General features: G+C 42.0%; 1 protein-coding gene across 1 annotated transcript in view; it reads left to right on the plus strand.

The window, feature by feature from the left end:
* Positions 1 to 20,350, plus strand: part of LOC308060423 (opsin-5-like) — a 58,621-nt gene extending 38,271 nt beyond the window's left edge. Inside the window, 1 exon segment of the mRNA XM_080379159.1 lies at positions 2 to 20,350. Within this exon segment, the coding sequence (XP_080235285.1) occupies positions 2 to 80 (79 nt within the window). The 3' untranslated portion in view covers positions 81 to 20,350.
* The last annotated feature ends 969 nt before the right edge of the window (positions 20,351 to 21,319 follow it).

Here is a 21,319-nt window from a genome sequence, read left to right on the forward strand (position 1 = left end):
GAATAAAAAGCACTGAAATTGATACCTTGAAAATAAACTTGGAAGCACTACCTGTGCATTGCACATTTACAGACCTCTAGAGCTGCTTGCTTGGAACCCTCTGACAGTACTTTGTTATACTGGATTTATGAATGTAACATTTTCTGAAGAGTCCTTCTACTCCATTTTCTAGACTGTTTTCCTTTTCTCATACTTTTTGATGGGACATGTGCTACAACATGAACATGCTTATAAGTACTGTATGACTCTTGCGATGCCAACTTAAGTACGTTGTTCTGTGTTCACATCATGAACTATGTCAGACAAATCCTCTCTGCATTTCATAACATCCTTTCACTCTGTTTTCAGGAGAATACACTAACCATTGAGAGGTTTTCCATAAAGTGTTATTACCCTTTCTAGAATATGTACATTTTATATTCTGGCTGTTCAAAAGAAATAACTCAACGTAGAGTTTTAAAAGGACAAGCTCAGGCTGTCCTTTTAATTGTTATAGCAACTGAAAAGGTAAATGCTAACTGAAATGCCTGTTTTCCAGGAAGCAATGCTGGATGACTGCATATGTTGCATTTACTGGGAGGTATAGGTCATTTTGTTCCTTGCTTTGAGATGAACAGGCAGGTTCTGACCTCATTCAGGAATGAAATCAGAATATTTCTGGTAATTCAAGATAGTATGTAACTTTTGTTTACCTTTTGGTGTAATTTTAGAACTTGCCCTAGGACATAAGGTATTATTCCCAGTTTCCTGTATAGGACCTTGGAATAAGGAGTGTGAAGACCTGACCAAGAAATACTGTAAGGGACAAGAATCTCTGCTGGTGCAAACCACTGAAACCTACCCCACACGAAGATCCCAGTCCTCCAGAAATTCTTGAATTTGGCTTAAAAGGACAATGTTGCAGGGTAAGCATAGGCACAGTTCATCTTTCCCTTGTTCTTGGGCTCCTTTTTTCTCTGGCTTGCCAGCAATAAGCACCATATCTTCTGGTGTTGCCATGAGGGCAAGGGCATGCTAGGAGTGCCAAGCTCTGATTTTGACCAGGCTACAGCTAAAATTACCATGTATTTGTTAGTAGAAGTGCTTATAGCTTTGTTTTCCAGCTGGGGTTACTTTGGGTGATAAGGCAGTCCTCCCTGCAAGGATTTCACCATCTGCAGGGCCAGTTCATCCTTTGCTCCCCGGGAGACACTACCAAAAGCTCAGGGGAATACTTGTATCATTATAACAACAATGATTCATCAGCAACACATTTTGCCACTGTTTCTGTGGTGACTTGAAGAAAATGTACCTGATTGCAAAAGGGACAGCCACGTTAAACTCTATGAAAGTCTCCAATTAGACACTTCAAGGGATTTTCAGTTGCTATAGAGCGTATTTGGCATATTTACTTGGGACATAGTTTTCTGTCTTGTTTTTAAAATGCCCCCCTTTTATCCTTTTTATCCTCAATGTTTTTGTATATGAGCAATAATTAAAATATTTTTTATTGGATTTCCACAGATGCATATATGTTTAAAATACATGACCTGATGAAGAGTATAAAATGTTACAGAGCATTACAGGAAAGACATCCCCCCAAGGTAAAAAACACCATGTTTCTTCAGGAATCCTGAAAAAGCAATCAGAAAAGACAGCTAGACTTTGAATGCTTAGAAAGTCCTTTCAGTGGGTGTTTTCTCCAAGACCTTCCAAGACGCATGGTAAGTGGTTCAATACATACAGCAACCTAGTTCTGCAGAGCTGTGATTACCGTGACTGCTGTCTCAGACTTCAGATGAGGAGGGAACAGGCTTTGAGGACCTTTTGGCAATGCTGAACTTGAACTTTTCAGATGGTGAATCAGTGAAAAACAGGAGTGGAATCTATGGCCAGAGGTCATCTGGTCCTTCTTGCTCCAAGTCTCATTGATGTCAATGCACAAAGCTGAGTATGTGAATAAATCCCTGGAGCACTCACTGACGAAGGTGTGTGTTTGCGGGTTTTAACGGGCATATCATTGCAAAGAAAAGCCTAAAAATGTCATGCTATCAAAAGACAAAAAATTATAACCTGCATTGTGCAAAGGGACTGCATGTTGTGCTTCCATACAGATATTTGAAATCCCAGTTGTAACACGCCTCTGTGCTGGGTTGACCCTGGCGGGATGCCAGGTGCCCACCGAAACTGCTCTATCACTCCCCTCCTCAGCTGGACGGGGAAAAGAAAACATAGCAAAAGGCTCGCGTGTCGAGACAAGAGCAGGGAGAGATCACTCACCAATTACTGTCACGGGCAAAACAGACTCAACTTGGGGAAAAAATAATTTATTATCAATCAAATCAGAGTGGAATAATGAGAAATAAAACCAAATCTTAAAACACCTTCCCCCTGCCACTCCCATCTTCCCGGGCACAACTTCACTCGCGAATTCTCTCCCCCCCCCAGCAGCGCAGGGGGACGGCACGGGGCTGGGTCAGTCCGTCACACGCTGCCTCTGCCGCTCCTGCCCCCTCGGGGGAGGCTCCTCACACTCGGGCCCTGCTCCAGCCTGGGGTCCCTCCCACGGGACAGTCCTTCAGGCACAGACTGCTCCAGCCTGGGTCCCCTAAGGGGTCACAGCCTCCTTCAGGCATCCCCCTGCTCTGGCATGGGGTCATCCCCAAGCTGCAGGTGGAGATCTGCTCCACCATGAGACCTTCGTGAGCTGCAGGGGCACAGCCTGCCTCACTGGGGAAATCTCTGCTCCAGCACCTGGGGCACCTCCTGCCTCCCTCTGCGCTGGCCTGGGGGTCTGCAGGGCTGTTGCTCTCACAGTCTCACTCCCCTCTGGCTGCAGGTTGCTGCTCAGTTTATCCCCCCCCTTGCTAAATACGCTGTCCCAGAGGCGCTGCCGCCATCACTGATGGGCTCGGCCTTGGCCAGCGGCGGGTCCATCTTGGAGCCGGCTGGCGCTGGCTCTGTCGGACATGGGGGAAGCTGCTGGCAGCTTGGCACAGAAGCCACCTCTGTAGGTCCCTGCTACCAAACCACGGCCACACAAACCCAATAAAGCATCTCTTTAAAATGATCAGAAAAATGGGGGGTGGGGGTGGGTGGGGAGGGTGTTTGTGCTATGACTGCTCTTTGAGCTCTGCTGCTAGTTAGCTATGTGGTGAGATAATATCATGAGCTACTAGTCTAAGCCACAGATATAGTTTTTCCAATAGATCTACTTGGGGAACTCAGGAATTTGAAGTGTCTGTGCCTGGATTTATAGTCTCTTTCAATTTAGTATTCCCTATAGGGGAAGCCAAGGCTGATTTGCACTAGATGCTACTTTTTTAAAGTGGAAAAATATGTGGACATATATTTACATAATGTCTATTTGTTAATGTGAAGAAAAAAATCACTATATCTTTTAAGGTTATTTCAAATTGGTGTTGGGCTCTCTGAACCTGGCTGTCAGCTCCCAGTATAGAGTAAAACATTTATGTAGAAGGTCACTTTCAACTTTGAGTAGAACTTGTAATGTTTTTAAAATGACTGAAGAATCCCTGCCAGCTCCTTTTATAAGTTAATGGGAAGAACATTGTGCCTTTGCAGAGAATTCCCCATATATTACATATTATGAATGACAGTGCACTCAGACTATGTTACCATTTGCAGGGGTAGGGAGAGAGTTTTCCCTCTTGTGTGGGTAGTTTTTTCATAACAATGACAGTCTCCAACAAACCTGCCAGGTTTTGAATTTTTCCGTCTGTTGTTCATCATGGTTAGTCATAAGTTACTGCTACTAAGTGTATAAATCAAATACCACTGATTGCAGGGGACTCTGTTATTCTGCATTAAGGTCTGATGAAAGAGGTAAAGGATTATTGGAATTTAGTAACATATCTAAACAAAATATTTGTTTTTAAAGAGAAAACAATAAAACTTACTCTTACCTGACAAGTGAATTTACCATTTTTGTTGCCAAAAATGTATTTAAGTACATTGAATCCAACATTTATGGTGTCAGTGGCAGAAACGGTAAGGCAAACCAGTGAGGTTGCTAGAGTAGCATAGCATATCATGGAAGATGTAGCAGGAACTGATTGCCTGATATACTTTTTCAAGGGGAAACATTGTTTTTCTAAATCTCAGTTGCTGAGAGAGATCACTGATCTAAGCTTGCTCCTGACCAGAAGGGACCAAAAGTCATTCCCACCTGGTGGGACTGTTGGTGATGCACATAGGCACAGCTCATGTGCTTACAGATAACTTGATTTCACTGCACACATATTGCTTAGCAAAGACCTAGTACTGAAAGTGTGCAAAAAATATTCCTCTTTGCTTGCACTGATGGGATGAGTGGACTCAGCTGGCTTAGCTGAGGAGAACAGGGCAGAACTAGTGGCTCTGGGATGAGGATGGTTAATCCTTGGGCCACAACAGCAGGAACTGGAAGTGTGTGTGCCTGCACTACATAACCACAGCACCCTTGCTCCATGTGCTGGGTAGTGATGTCCTTGCAGTGGAAGGAGTCTGTCAGAGGTTGTAGAAAGCGTGTGAACTAGCTGGCCTACCTCAGCCAGAAGAGCTGGAAATAGCTCTTCATAACTTGTCTGCCACCTTCTTGCTCCTCCTGTGGCACTTTTCCTCCTTTACACTGTGTCCTTTCCTGCTGTGCTCTCTCCTTCCTCTCTGCTCTGCTCTCTGCCTTCCCTCATCTTCCTATTTGTTTTTCTGATCTTTCTTCCCCTCCTCCTCACTCCCTGGTACTCAGAGCACCCCCGGGAAGCTCTGGCACTCTCATTACACCCAACAGAGTCGTACAGTGCTGTGAGCAGCCCAGTTTCTGTGCACAATGTCAAACCTTTGAGACTGATGGATTTTGTTTTTCCATTCATTACCAAAATGATATTTACAAGGCCAGGTTGGATGAGGCTTTGAGCAACCTGGTCTAGTGGAAGTTGTCCCTGCCCAAGGCAGCGGGATTGGAACTAGATGATCTTTAAGTCCCTTCCAACCCAAATCATTCTACAATTCTGTGATTCTGGTCTGTGGAGGCCAGAAGCACATGCTATGTATTTAATTTTTGGGTTTTTTTCCTCTTGTTGACTCTCTGGCTTTATTTTAGAAAGGTACCATGAAAGCTTTTCTCTAGCACACATGCCAAGATGACATGTTCTTGCAATAGGGTTGGAAGGACACTGGGATAGCTCCATTATTTTTCCCCTTTTAGACAAAAATACCTGCATCTGCAGAGAGAAGCAGTAAAGGCGTTACTGTAGTACATGCTTCTCATGCTGTGGTTCCTCTGTGAGAGAAAGTCACCTTTTCCTAAAAATGGGCTTTTAACAAAGAGCTCAGTGATGTTCTTCCTGTTGTGTCATCGGTAAAGGACATCTGTAAAGAAAAGCCAAGAAGAGAGGCTTTTTGGACAGGAAGTCTACGACTGGCATCCTACAAGTTTAGTACCCCTAGGAAGGCTAGAAATAGACTCTTTGCATACAATCTTTGCATAAGCAAGCAGGAGCTGTACTTTGGGCCAGTTCTGCATGGTCGGGCGGTGCAAGCAGTGCGATGATGAAACAGACTGGCACTTCACTCACCAAAAACAAGACCATGAAGCATGGGATGTATTTTGCAGTGAATTTCAAAATGCAATTGTGAGATAGTGAGAGCACTGAATGGTTTGGGGGGTGGTGGTGTGTGAAACATTGCTGGAAATGTCAAAACTGTTCAATAGAGCAATTTTGAAGTGAAAAGCTTTGATTTTCTCTGTCTGGAATCATAAAGGTGTTTTGGTACCATTCAGAAGGTGTCAAACCAGACGAACCCTTTGTCTTTGGGTGATGCCTGATGGCTGAGGGTGCCTGAGAGGTTATTGGGGGCAGCCATGCAGCAGCCTCATCATCCAGCATCCCACAGCCTGCACCACACCTGGGGGGGCTGGCAGGGGAAGGGTTAAAACTGCACAATCTCTCCTCCACAGGACACCTTACAAGCCCAGAGGCCAGAGCTAGCCATAAGCCTCCCCAGCTCGTAAGACCCATGGACTTCTGGAGGTTTAGAGGCAATGCTCCTCTGCTAAAGAGCTGCTCTATTGCTGGCATTCCAGCCCTGGAATGAAGCAGGCAGCTGCCCAGGCCAGCAGAGCTGACGAGCCAGCTGGTGATCTGGGCTTGTCCGTGGTCTTAGTGCAATCAATATATTTTGTTCCAGATGTAGGATATCTGGGACTGATCCTGTCTTTCTTGCACTGTGGTGATTGCATCGTTATTGCCAATTACACTTTGCAGTTACTCACAAATTTTAATCTTATTGTTTTATGAACTGCAACTAATTAATCCTCTCATTCCTCTCAGCTCAACAGACACTATTGAGAATCATCTGCATTTTTGTTTCAGATGAAGAACCACAGCAGAGATTTCAGGAGACTTGTCAGTGTAATTAGAGGAGTCAAGGTGCTAGAAATTGGTCTCCCATCACTTGGAATCTGGGCACAGCTCTGGCTACGCATATGTTATTTGGAGTAGTCACACCATAAAATTAATAGCTGTGAGCTGAAATGAGGATGAGTCTTGTTGTCTTTTGTTTGATGTGTTTCACTTTCTGAAGAGGGTCAGGGACAACCTATTCCATTGACAGAGAGACACTAGCAGACACTGTCTGCCAGTCAGTTGTTGAGATTTAGTTCAGAGAGACTGGCAGAAGTCGTCCTGAGCGCTGACACGTTTTCCTTTTCAATTATCTTATTTCTCTGCTGTGACACTGCTTTCTTTCAGGCTTCATGCCGAGACAAGGCTGTTGCTGAATGCTGATTACCTGCTGTTTGGGGAAAATGACATTTTTTCTACATGCAGTTTTTCCAATTCTATATGCATGAATACAGACAGCTTCTCTATGGACTGTGGTCGCAGTCAGTGTACTCTCTGATGTACAGAAGTGTACAACAGAAATGACTATGCTGTTTTAAAACACTAGCTAAGTCCACAGCTTAAAAATGCTTTGCTTTTCATTTGCTGTCCAGTCCATGATTCCCCCCAGTGCAGCTCACCACAGCTGACTTTGTTGGGTTTTGAAAATCTTTTTACATCAGTCCTACCCCAAACAGCCTAATTACCTGGGACGGGTTTTCCTTCAATATGCCCTGGCTGCACCTCCAGTAGAGAGGCAGAGCCAGAAAGCTGGAAGGCAAAAAACCCCCTTTTAAATACTTTTGCAGAGAAAGTTTGGTCCAGGCCCAAGGTATCAGGAAGCATTCTGTACAGCTTTATGTAGGTGATTTCCCCTACAAAAAAAAATATTTTGTTCTTTTCATTTCTTACCTGTGGTGGATTAAGTTCCACTCCTGATTGCAAATGAATTTTCTGGCTTTATTTTTTCCTACAAACTCTACAGCCCTGAGTCAGGATATCTGTGGCAGCAAAACTGCATGCAGGTGGGGTTTTTTTCCCAATACTCTTAAAGCAGTGACATTACAACATCCGCTCTGAATGTGGATTTTCTAGGTGAATTTTGCTCACCTTGCCAGCTGGCCACTGCGAGACAAAGAGAATTCTACAGTAGCTTTATGCTACCCAGGTGCCTGCACCAGAGCGCTGCCTGCTCAGCAGATCAAAATCAACAGCACTCCCAGCTAAACCCAATTTGACCCAGCCAATGAAACCAAGGTGTTAACCAAACCGTAAGGCAAAGTGATTTCCCAGAAGGTACACTATTAAGTACTATTTTCTTTTCAGTCTGGTCTCTGCCCAGCCCAGCTGAATGGGAGCTGATTTTCTTCTGCTTCTTTCAATTATCAGCTCCCTATCTACATCTGTGGTCTTGCTCTTGCAACTCACTCTGCCCTGGCAGATTGCTGTGTTGGCCCAAATGAATTCATTGGTGCCAGATTTCTGGTATCGGTATTCAACGAATTTAGCTAAAAAAAGAAAAACAGAACTGAAATAAAAGAAAGATGTTCTTGCTGTACAGACCGTACTGTCTGACATAGGGCAGACTCACTATGGCTTATGTTACGAAACTGTTATTTCCCTTTGTTGTAACATTGTGCATCTTCTGAATGTTTCCATAGTGAACATAATTATCACCTAAATTTAAAAAGTTTTATATGCTAGATACGTGACATAGGTGGTGATAGGGTGGTGACAGCTGGTTAGATAGGTGAAGCAAAATCTAGAGCTACTGAGTGATCTATTTAATACACTAAAACTGCAACAAGACTGAAAAAAGGCAAACCATTTTAGTTATGTATTCACTATTTATCTAGTCTTAACAAAAGGTAGAAGAACATGTTTTTTTCCCGGGGTATTCCTTTGGAAACATGACTCATTATTCAGTGTTTGTTAGAGAAGTGAAGACAATGTCTTTTCTTTCAACATGGATGAAGGATTTAAAACCTCCATCCTGTTAGGTGAGCTGTCATGTATAAAGAAGGAATATGGGAGATCTGCAAGGACATCTACAGGAACTTTGTCTTGGCAAGGACTGCAGACTGCTTAAGCTAAGGGCAAAATCCCTCTGCCTTTATGGTCTGCCACAAAAGCTTGATTCAGTTCTTGTCTTTGTTAAATCTTTAACAACGTGATTCTGATTTGAAAGCCTGGGGGTTTTACGTGCCCAGAAAATCCCAGTACTTGCATGTTGGGAAGACTAGAAGACTTGGCTAGTTCATTTCAGTGGTCCTCATTCACTTCCCAAGTCTTACGGAGTGCAAATGAGGGCTGTTGTATTGTTGCCTGCATCTTGATGCCTGTACATTTACCCTGCCTCTGAGACATGATCCTGAATTGGTTACCTCTGTGTGGAGTGATTATTTTAGGCTGCTGCATTAAATAAGTGTGTGTTCAGATTGCAGCTCTTAGCTATGTGAATAGATGTTATGTATAGATGTTATGTATGGGGTGGGCTAATTTACTCCAGAGATTTCAAAAGTTATCATAACCCCATTTGAGATTAGATCACCCACATAGTTCAGACCTCTGTAGAACCATATTTTCCACATCATTCTGCCAATCACAAATTTTTATTGAGAGTTATACTGCAGGGAATCTAAAGAGGTTGAATCCTAAGTCATTAACAATGTTAATTATTTTTGTTTCCACTAGACTGCAAAGCGTACGTTGATATTTTAGAAGGGAAGAAAGAGAAGGGACCTTTTCCCCTGTTACGTTGTACTGGATTTAGGCCATAATAATTCCCTTGACAGTAAAGGAGGGTGGAAGAGAGGGCTGAGAGATAGGCATTTCCACTGATTCATCACAATCCTTTAATCTGGTACAGAGGGATGGTCCAAGGCTCTGCCATCAGCATCTGCTTAGCATGGGAAGGGAGGGCTGCCTTTTTGGCCCTCTGACTATACTGATCATTCTCAGTTTGGAGAGAGCCTGGAGCATCTATGAAACACCAAACATCCAGGCTTCCCTTACGCCTTGCTCAAAAAGCAATATAGGCATTCCCAGACCACTAAGCTCTTTGCAAAGTGGACTTTTCTCAATACCCAATACTCAATAATAAATGTGGAAGTTAGAAACTAGTGGGTGTCCAAACAACTGTGTATATTTAACATAGTGAATGCTGGATGTTCTCACGTAGTGAAAAAGAAACTCCTCAGGCACTGTTTTTTCACCGTTAGCTAAATATAAATCTAGACTAAAACACTGGGGGAGGGAGGCAGAGGGGAACTGCAGGAGGAAAATAACAGCAGTGTGATGGCCTTTTGAGATGCCTCTATATACACTGGGAAATGAGAAGAAACTGAAATGAAAGGTATGACATAAGTGGATCAAAAGAGGTGGCACAATTGACCTGCAGGATGAAATTTTCAGCATAAAAATATGATACTCTTTGGGAAAGAAATGCCAGAAAAATAAGAGATTTGCGCTCTATATCAAGACTAAAAATACCTGCTTTTTATCTCAGAACGAAAAGGCTTTTTGAAAGGCATTGAATGAATGCAAATGGAAATTTAATGTGCATGAGGTTGTGGTAAGAAACTGGCTACAAATCGCCTATTTGGGAAGAAGTAGAAGGTGTCTGATTTGGTTTGAACCCGTAAGTAGGTATGCAGCACTAAGCAAATTAAAGGACTTGAAATAGTTGAATAACTGCTGGGAGATAAAAAAAAGTCTTATAAGGCGAACATTAAAAAAGTAATAGAACAGAGTTTTCAAAACAAGCTGACAAAAAGCCTTGTTCAAACTATGGAGGATGTTGTATGAGGTTAAGCTATTTTCTGTGTGGTCCCAAGTAGTAAGCAGGACTTGATTAAAGTACCACAGTGGAAGGAAGTGTAGATTAAAGATAATGATTGTATTTTAAATTTTTTTGGTTTTTTTTTTTTTGTTTTTACAAAATTTTACAGAGGAATAACAATAGAATAAGGAGAATGGATTTCAAAAAAGCAATGCTTCCATGAGGCTGGCAGGGAGGGAATTTCTGGGATAAATCTGAACCTGGGAGACCTAAAAATCAAAACTATATCAGAATTGAAAACAAGCTGTGTTTATGAAGGAGTAATTCAAGAATATAAAGAAAGTGGAGGTGCATAGTAGTCCTCAGATAGTAAGAGACAAAAATGAAAAAGATCATGTTAGAAGTGAAAGAAAAGTACTGGTCCTTAGCAAAAAGAAAAGAACCGATAAGAGGGGAAGCAAAGAATGTTGAAAAATCCAATTATTTCTTTGCTTCAGTCTTTTAAAAAATCTAATGCAATCAGATGCTTTTTTAACTAAGTGGTTATAGAAGGGAGATAAGTTCACAAGAGACTAAAGAGCAGAATCAAGTACATTTAGCTACTAGAGATGTGTTCCACGTTATTGGCAAAGCAACATTAAAAAGCACCTTATAAGGGAATTTAAAAAAGCAGCCAATGTAGCCTGTGAACCACTAGCACTTATATGGAGAATTAATAGAGGACAGGGAAAGAATAGAGGACAGTCTCAGAAGACTGGAAAAGGATCAACATTATTCATTTTTAAAAGGCAGAAGATCCATAGCTTTCTGATTTTTTTAAGCAGCTGAACTTTGATCACTGCAAAGATTCTGCTCAAGTTATTAATCTTGATTTGCAAGATGATAAAATGGCTTTACTGAAAACAGAGCACAGTAAACCAATCCAATTTCCTGACAAGGTGTCTGGCCTGGTGAATTAGAAAAATGTGACTGGTGAACTCTGACTTGACTTAGCAGTTTTTGGCAGTGTCTTCCATGACATTCTTAAAAGGAGGCATTCTTAAAAGCAGGCAGTATGTATAAACAAGGTAGTCACCAAAACTTACAATCACTGTATGGAAGAGTATAGTTCTGAAACAGAAATGGTGAACTCATGTCAAACTGGGAAGGTATTTCAAATATGGAAAGACCTATCAAAATATTTTGACAATTGGAGTATTTTCACATCCAGGTTATACACCAGTTACAGATGACATGGTGTTGGGAAAGCCATCAGCCCTGTGGAGATGTTAACTGAGTTTGTGACTCTGAAAGTGAAAAAAAGAGTAAACTGGTATCATGCCACTAGTAGGAGACATTCTTCCCCAGTTAAATTGTCTCATCTTTATAAATATGTCCATTGCAGTTTTAAAACATGACAGTTAAATCTAGAGGCTACTGATTCATATCCATAGTCAAAGTTGTGCTTTTTATTTTCTCCAGAGGATGAAACACACGTTCTTTGATATCCACTAAAACTTTATCCAAAAGGTCAGTGGCCATGAATAATGTCTCCAGTCCAGGACATTTGCATATCAATCAATCAGGCCTGAGTTTTGTCCTAATTGCTTTTGGCTAATTGTCCTACTTTTTCCTTATGCTCAATGTTTCTTTAGAGCATGATTTTAATGAACTGCTCTTTGAATGAAGAGCCATTTCATATGGCTTTTATGATTTTATTTTATCCAACCACTTTACATTTAAATATATTATTGAGACCACAAAAACAGCCTATCTGCCTCTTTAGCTAGCTATCTGCTAGACAGTTTGAAACAGCTTACAGCTTGATACTTAATATTAGTATGTAAGAGGCTGTGGTGGGTTGACTGTGGCTGGATGCCAGGTGCCCACCGAAACTGCTCTATTGCTCCCTTCCTCAGCTGGACGAGGAAAAGAAATTATAGCGAAAGGCTTGTGGGTCAAGATAAGGGCAGGGAGAGATCACTCACCAGTTACCATCATGGCAGACCAGACTCAGTTTGAGGAAATTAGTTTAATTTATTACCAATCAAATCAGATTAGGGTAATGAGAAATAAAAACTAAATCTTAAAAACACCTTCCCCCCACCCTTCCCTTCTTCCCGGGCACAACTTCACTCCCGAATTCTCTCCGCCCCCCAGCAGCGCAGGGGGACGGCACGGGGCTGGGTCAGTCCGTCACACGCTGCCTCTGCCGCTCCTGCCCCCTCGGGGGAGGCTCCTCACACTCGGGCCCTGCTCCAGCCTGGGGTCCCTCCCACGGACACGGTCCTCCGTGGGCTTCTCCAACGCGAGCCCTGCCCAGGGCAGCAGCCCTTCCCAGCCCGCCCCAGCCGGGTCCCCCCCCGGGCGCAGCCCCTCGGGCACAGCGGCTCCAGCGCGGGTCCCCGCGGGGGCACAGGCCCGGCCAGCAAACCCGCTCCCGCCCGGGCTCCTCTGCACGGGGCCACAGGCCCTGCCAGGAGCTGCTCCAGCGCCGGCTGCCCGCGGGGCACAGCCTCCTCGGGGCATCGCCCTGCCCCGGCCTGGGGTCCCCGTGGGCTGCAGGTGGGGATCTGCTCCACCGCGGCCCTCCGCGGGCTGAGGAGCACAGCCTGCCTCGCCAGGGGCTGCACCGCGGGCTGCCGGGGAACCGCTGCGCTGGGGGCTGGGGCACCTCCTGCCTCCCTCTGCGCTGGCCTGGGGGTCTGCAGGGCTGTTGCTCTCACAGTCTCACTCCTCTCTGGCTGCAGGTTGCTGCTCAGTTTATCCCCCCCCTTGCTAAATACGCTGTCCCAGAGGCGCTGCCGCCATCACTGATGGGCTCGGCCTTGGCCAGCGGCGGGTCCATCTTGGAGCCGGCTGGCGCTGGCTCTGTCGGACATGGGGGAAGCTGCCGGCAGCTTGGCACAGAAGCCACCTCTGTAGGTCCCTGCTACCAAAACCTGGCCATGCAAACCCAGTACATAAGCCTACAGATGACTTATTCAAGAACAGATATTCATATCAGAGATGAAAATGAAAGATGGAACATGTAGGATGTTAGTTTTCTTTCATGATGTTTTTCCAGAATGCATTCCCAACAACTGTGTAATTCTCTGTGAAATAAAATTGCTCAGTTTTCCTGGAGTTAGGGACTAGAAAATTATGAGGGTTTCAGGTCCAAGGCAGTTCAATGTTTGGTTTACCTGGAAATAAAAAATTGGAAATCTTCTAGTCTCTTGACAATTCATTAACCTGCCAAGTACTTTGGCAGGAAAGAAGGTGGAGTACAAAAGATGTCTGGAAAGCACTTTCTCACTGGTAACCTGCCTGACTTTTAACCTTGAAGTTAATTGAAGTTGACAATCCTCCATAAGGTACTTTGATTTAAAAAATATACAGCTGTAGAATATCTAATCGGAATTTTTCAAAAGAGCGGTAGCTGGCAAGGAACATAGGAAGTCTCCTCATTTCCATTTGGTTTGTTGCACTATGCTTTGTCTGAGACTTCTGATGTGCAAGCTGAAGTGAATAGAGAATCAGTTCATTTTAAAGTCCCATTGCCCTTTTCCAGGGGCAAGAAGGTCTAGGACCCAGACTCTACTAGAAGCATAATAAGCAGATACAGTACACAGATAAAAGTTCAAAAATTCAGGTGTAAAAGTGAGCCTTTCACAGGCAAGGGAATTATCAAACTAAGTAAAGGTGGGCTTGGTTTTTTTTTCTTTCCTATGTCTCTCATGAATTTTAGAGAATTTATTAAAAATGGGTGGCTTGGTACTGTCTAGCTGTTCTTCTAGACCAGAACTAACGTGAGAAGAATAGCATAATGTACCATGGTGGCTGGTGTAAGGAAACAGGAGAGAGTAAATTCTTTGGGGCAAGGCAGACTTTATTTTATAGATACTGCCCATGGGTTAACAAAGTGAAAACTTCTGAGTGCTGAAGGGGAAAAGAATTGTTCAGGTTGATTCAAAGCAGTGCATTTTATGAGAAAACAGCTTTTACTCAGCCATCCTGAAACACTCCTAACAGTGAGGTTGAGTGAATTAGCAGAAATGCGTCTGAGGAAAAAAGGCAGTTCTTTGCTTCAGTCTTTCCCAACTAATCAGAATACTTGCAAGTGAGCTGGAAGATTAGACATGGAAAGCTTGACTATGTAGGATTTTATTCAACTACAGCAAGCTAAAAAAGACAAGAAAAGTGTAACCAACTCTCTTTCCCCTCCCTCTCACCTCAGATTTTTTTATGATGCTGAGGGGTCAGAGCAAGGCCAATTTGGCATACTAAATCTTCCCAAACTCACATTTCTCTGATTTAACTAACATATTAAAAAGGATACCGGATTTTGTGTGAAAGCTTATTTCCCTCCTGTTTTTTCCTTTTTCTTTTTCCATCAGATTACTTAAGAGATTAAAAACACATGAAACCTCCCCTCAAGATCTATTCTGCATAAGAGATTCTGTATGTTAGCTCAGGTATAAAAGAAAACCACTAGTATACATATAAAAGGATTTGTCAAGCTTGAACAAACTCACCTTTGCTTTGATGTATAGCATTTTCCAGTTTTAAAATGTTCCATTGTACAACTAAACTGGGCATGACCAGGGAAACCCAATAATCTCAGTCTTTACCATTTCCTCACAAACTCTGTTCTTCACTTATTAGATTTAGGGTAGCAACTGCCAAGGCTGTCTTTCCCATCATTCTTTGATGACTGGGCTGCTAGTTTTTGCCCCAGAATAAAAATATTCCTAGCTTGAAATAACAGATCTCTTTCCTTAATGTCAACAAGTTACAGCTGTATTTGTATTTGTAAATGAGAGCAAATGACTTCTGTCAGCACCCAGACACTGTATGGCTCTGTCACTTAGTGTTTTGCCATCTATATTCTCTACAAAAATTGACTCTATTTAAACATTCCTTAGTGGATATTGGTAGCATAATATTTGGCCAACAGTCTCAAGTTTGAGAAGATATCAAAAGCTAGTCTTTTAAGGAATAACCTTACAATTTACCTAGCCACAGGGACAAACCTACAGGAATTTATACATTCATGGGCAAGTGTTGCAATGGAGTACATGTGCCTGGGAATAAGGGACGTACTCTTTGATTCTACTGCCATAGTATTTATCATGCAACCTATCATACTGAGTGGCAGTGAGTTCTCAGAGTTATATGAAAACACTGCCATCCATTCCACACTTGTCAGTGTTGTCTGTCATTCACACTGAAGACAAACAAGGTCTTTTTAAACTTGAAATAATTCAAAAATGTTCAAAATAATTTGTTGGGCAGAGCCCACTGAGGAATCACTTGGGTGACATCGGTCTCTAACCAAGTACAAGGCTTCACAGAGCCTCTGGAATATAACTTCATAGTAATATAAAAGAACATGTTTGTATTTGCAAAATGGAATAATTAGGACTGATTTCCCTAGTGTCCTGTAGCCTATAAACAGAGTAAGACATTTTGAACAGTCAAATTCATAAAGATTCAAGTCTGAGAGTTGCTTCTGGAGGCAGAGACATCAGCTAGCGTAATAACAATCCCCCCCAAAGGGCCTTGGAGGCTTCTCTAGGCTAAGGGAAATGAGCAGTGAGAGGAAGAGTTGCTGGCACAGACAGGTGAGGTGTCGGAGACAGGATGGAGGTGTCCTTTCACAAAACAGGAACCCAAGACCTCCGTCACTCTTTTGGATGTTTAATGCATCACAGGAAGTGTGGCAAAAAGGTATTTTCCTTGCAGCACCAGCAGCAGCTTAAGGGCTCTGATGTCATGAGCACTGTCAGGTTTCATTGTGCTGCTCTGAGATGTTATTCTCTTTACCCGGAGGGAACTTCTGGCAAAGGTGTGGGGAAGGTACACTGAAATCAGTTCAGCAGGAAGTCTTGGACAAACCTACTGAATTCAGCGACTACAGTAAGAACTCTTTCAGTCTTGGCAGAAGAAGTACCTAAGGTCCTTTTGCCTTAAAAACCTGGCTGCATCTCTTGGCCCAACCTGGCTACTTAGCCTAAGGAATATTTAGGCAAATGTAGTTGTATAAATTCTCAAGTGCTAATTTTATATTTAAATGGTACTACTTTTGTAGATAACATTGGCAGGAAGGGAAGAACACCACTTAAGAATGGCACTTCTGATTGCTTCTTTGTGACAGGGAACATGAGAAGATTGCACCTCTGCAGGCCTGGTTTGTCTGCCTGAAGCTTGAGTGGGGTCAGCAATAGATTCCAGCTGCCTAATGCACACACTGATCTGCTGAGGATGGAAATCTGCGTGCCAGCTTTACAAAGGGGTGTCTTCTCAAAGAAATCTGATCAGTGAAACCCTGAGCCCAGCATTTCTTTATAAGGATTTTAGTCATCCTTAACAGACAGGTGCAATAATACAATAAATAGGAAAATAAGGTAGGAACCCTGGCTGGGACAGCCATAAGCTTTTGTGTAGGCAAGCAAATACATATTTCTGAGAATGAAGATGCATATGGGTGTTCCAATAACTGAAAGCAAGCTGGAAATGCTTTCCTGGTTCTTGGACTTGTATTCACTGTTGGCTTTGCATATTTACATTTGAAATATCAAGTCAGAAGATTTTAATTCTGGTATTTTTAAAGTAAAACTAATTTATTGATTTAGAACAGCAGTGAGGAGAAGGAAAAAGAAGTGGGAGAGAAGTTACACAGGAAGAATGTGGTTTTTGGTCCACATCTTCATGCACCAATGTGAAGTACCTCTCATCTGATGCTGTTTGATGCTCTGAAGCTGAAGAGTGGATGAAATTTTTGAGATCTGTGTGTATCCATTGTGTGTGCCATAGCTTTTTTGTGATTTTGTTACTGTATGATACCAGTAAGCCAATTTTTATGATGTGTTGTGTTAATAATCATGCCTGCCAGAACCAACATACTGTGACTAAGCCTCCAACCAAACTCCTAGAGCAAGTACCCATGCATGTAATGACTTCCTACGACATCAGTTGTCCTAATAAAAAAGAGTCTGTCCAACAATCATTCAGGTGGGAGCTGGCAGAGATGATATGCTGAGATACCCTCTTCAGACTTGCAGATTCACAAGTGCAGTCTTAGTTTCAGTTAAAGGTGACACTATGATCCATAATACTTTGCTGCTAGCCAAAAGTGTTAGTCTGTGCAATAATGTGCTTGAAGCAAGTCAAGTTAGTCCAGCCAGAATGTCCCAATGTTGCTACTGTACAGTGTCTGTAACTGCACAGAGCTCCTAGTGATCTGTGCTTGATCTACAGAAAATCTTGGGAGACATTACTCTGGGCGATACTATGCTATTTTAAGCAGCAAACCTACCTGGCACATTCATCAGATGATATAGGGACTTATTCAAGAAGGGAGGTATGTGTAGTAACAATGCTGCCTTATTTCATACTACATGAAATTCAGGTCAGGAGGAATAGAAGGTTTTTCCACACCAGTGCATGCTCACTTCCACAGCTTCATGGAAAATGGTAGCTATGAAAGCCAACAGTCTGGTACTTCCTTTCTTCATTCCTCAGAGATTGATTCCACCTTGAATACTACAAAAGTTTTAGAAAACTAGCAAGTCTTGATATACAAAATCTTGGAGTGCCAGAAACTATCAAAAATACCAGAGCACAGTAGGGAAGTATTTCCACTGAATTAAGTTAATTGGAAATAAAATGTATGATTCAAATCATACCTAATGCCCTCTGACAACCTCAAGAAAAGCCTACATTAGCGATATGATTAAAGAGATTATGGGAAAATCAAGTGACACAATTTGTTGCTACTGAAGTTTTAAAATTAGGTGGAATCTATTAGGCCTTCATTGAATAAGAGGTGATGAATTACATATTCTGTTAATTGCTTGTATAAGAAGCAATTACAAGTCAGGAGAGGTGTTATCTGCTTTGTCCTGCAGCAATGATAATGTTTTTCTTAAGCAATAACAAAATCTAACTAGTCTCTTTGGTAATCAGTAACTTGTTTTGTAATGCTGTCGAGGTACTCTTGGCACATCAGTTTCAGTATTTTGTAATGTGTTGACCTTTCTCTCAAAGGAATATTAAAGCCTATTTTTTCTTCTCATTTATAACACATTTTTTAGAATATACAGGAGTTGCAGGGTGTTTGACAGGGGACCAACTTTTTGTTCTGTGTTTGTTCGGTCTTTACCTAAACTAGGGAGGGGGAAGGGGAGCAGAGATCCAACTGCTACAGGACTACAGATCTATAATAATAATAATAATAATAATAATAATAATAATAATGGATTATTTATTTTCTCTAGTGTGATGAAGATTCACGGTAGATCCTTTTAAACTGAAGCAGTGTTACCAGAGCAGAGTGTCTGGGCTCAGTTCCAGCAGCTTAGACTGTTAACACGCAGCTAATGCTGCTCAGCTAGTAAAACTAGTTATTACTATGCTCTGTTCTAGTGAGTGCCACCAGATTAAATATTTGTTAAAAACTCAACATTATCCTTACAGCTTTGCCAACCTGAGAGACTGCAGGCTGGTATAAGCCTGCTCTGCCTGCAGATTACACCACAAGGACGCAAGCCGGTTCTAATCTATCATGAAAGCAGTTGTGATACCCTGGCATTGAGTTTGAGCTGCTAATTCCATGCAAGGTTTATAACCTCAGGCTGGGTGCTGTACTATCACCATGGGTTTGTTTATCCTAGAGAAAAGAAAACTAGGGAGGGGTGGGTTTAAGTGCAGTCTTCAGTGACTGAAGGAGGGGTTATAGTAAAGACAGACTCTTCTTGGAAGTATATAATGAAAGGACAAGGGTCAATGACCACATATTGCAGCAAGAAGCAAGGGAAATTCCAGTTGCATGTAAGCGAAAAAATTATTCACCATGAAAGGGGTTCAGCACTGAAAGAGGTTGAGCAGAGAGTCCTTGGAATCTCCACTCTTAGAGACATTCAAGGCTAGACTGGATGAGGTGTGAGCAACCTGCTCTAACTTCAAAGTTGTTCCTCTTTGAAACAAGAGATTGGACTACTCAGAAGTCCCTTCCAGTCTGAACAGCTCAGTGGGCACATCCTACAGATCCTGGCATTGTATACATTCCCTCTTCCTCTGTCTCCCTCTGATGTGCTGATTTTTATGTAAAAATACATTTCTTATCATTGAAGGATTTAATTTAGAAATTGTTTTGTACTGGTGACTTCCTTCTTATGGGTTGTTACAGTATGAATGCAAAATACCATCCTAATCCTCAGGAAAACAAATCTCAGAGGAAAAAATGTTCTTGACCCTTCTGGCATGCCACAGAATTTTGAGCTGAACAGCAAAACAGTAAATTGAGTGCTTTGCTGCATATAGGACATAGAAACAGGAGGGCTGAAGTTGGTACAAGAATAATTCTCAGCTCAGTCAAGCAGAGGGACTGCTTCATAGCTGATCTTTCTCTTCTTACAATGTTAATAATTGTTCTGGCATTAGGTTCCCTGTGCAAAAATATAACTTTTTCCTGGATACAATCTAGATGAGGGGTTGGGCCCCACAGCTGGGAAATTTTCCTCTTTGCCTGGTAAGACTTGATGTTTTGTTCCCCTTATTCTCTGTGGTACACAACACCAGCCTCCAGAGCATCCTATCTTGCTCTGGTATTTAATCTGCATTAAGATCACAAAGGTAGGAGGGAAGTGACCGGTAATATGAAGAGGAAGACAGTCATTGCCTTTGTTGACATGGAAGATGATAGTTATGAGAGGATGAAGACCATCAGAGAGGTTGCTTTGCTTTATCCAGTGTTCCAGAAAATGGTGCTCATCTTAAAAGATGTCTGAACCAGTCTTCACAGGATACTCTGTTTTTAAACAAAAAGCATCCAGAACTTAACTTTTACAAAAACTCTGGATTGCATAGCACGTAACCCCACAACTACTGAAATAGCACCTCATAAATGCAGAGCAAACCAGCTGCACAAAACAGGCAAATACTGTTTTTGAGAAGTAGCATATTAGCACTAAGAGGAGTCCTAGGATTTTTTCATTTATATTTTTGCTATATTTATTTTTCTTGATGGCTTCAATATTGGAAATCGAAACATTGTGGACTGTTTATATTCTGTGAGCCTTTATGTGCACCTTTTATACCTACAACAGCAGGTGACTGCAGTGAAGATAGAGGCCCATACCCTGTTCTGTGAAAGAGATGCAGAAATCTACTGATGTTGTATTGATGCGAAAATCCCTTCACTTTTCCCAACACAGGTCAGAAAAGGAATGACTCCAGTGGGGGGGGGAAAAGTCTGGTGTTTGCATTTTTAAGATGATTAAGGTCAGGGAGGGTTATGAGGTTAAAAATCCCTGACAGTCTGGAACTTTGTATTGAAGCAACTAAGTAAAATGGGGACAATAATTTGCTGACTTACAGAAGTATAATGGAATTATATACATTTATACTCATTTCATTATTTTGGAATGAAGGACAGAAATCTATCAATCAAAAATAATGTAGTCCTAATTTACATTGGCTAATGCATGCTGATTTACATGGATTAAAATATGTGTGTATAGGTATGCCCCCAAGGGAACGGTCACATAGGGACAGCCAGGCATAATGGGGGCTACTTTTTTACTTATAAAACTAATATTTATCTGTTGTCAGAAGACATAGGTCTTATCTAGAGCCAGTGAAATTAATGGCAATACTTCAACTGACTTCAGTTGATTTTGGATGCAGACCTGTGTGTTCTGTGATTCATATATTGTATTAAAGAATTACGTCAGATTTTGGCAAATTTACCACCTAAGACATTAAAACAGTATTTTGATTTCCAGTCTTTTTTGATTTATACTAGCTACGCATTTGTACCATATTAATTGACCAAACTAACACAGCACTTGCATTGCTCAAAGCCTCTGCAAACCAAAGCAGTAAAGAACATGTTTTTTACCTGATGCTTAGTCCTAGAGAGCTTTCAGAATGACAGCAAAATTGCTGATAAATGTAACATTAATCCTGGAATTTTAAACACAGTATGTTTGAACCATCCACCTTTCCATCTTTAAGATGTGTCTATTTGTATTTCTGCAGTGTAAGAGTACTTGGTTTTCAACTCTTTCAGTGATGTCTTTGGGTACTGCCTGTAGCATTAGAGCATTGGTTGGCAATGAAGATAAATCCTTGAAGGTAGGTGGTGTCCTTTTTAGTGTACAGATCCCTGGTTTCCTGAAAATACAAGTGAGTGCTTGGAGTTTTTTAAACT

Source organism: Falco punctatus (genome assembly GCF_963210335.1).
Source record: "Falco punctatus genome assembly, chromosome: 3".
Lineage (NCBI taxonomy): Eukaryota > Metazoa > Chordata > Aves > Falconiformes > Falconidae > Falco > Falco punctatus.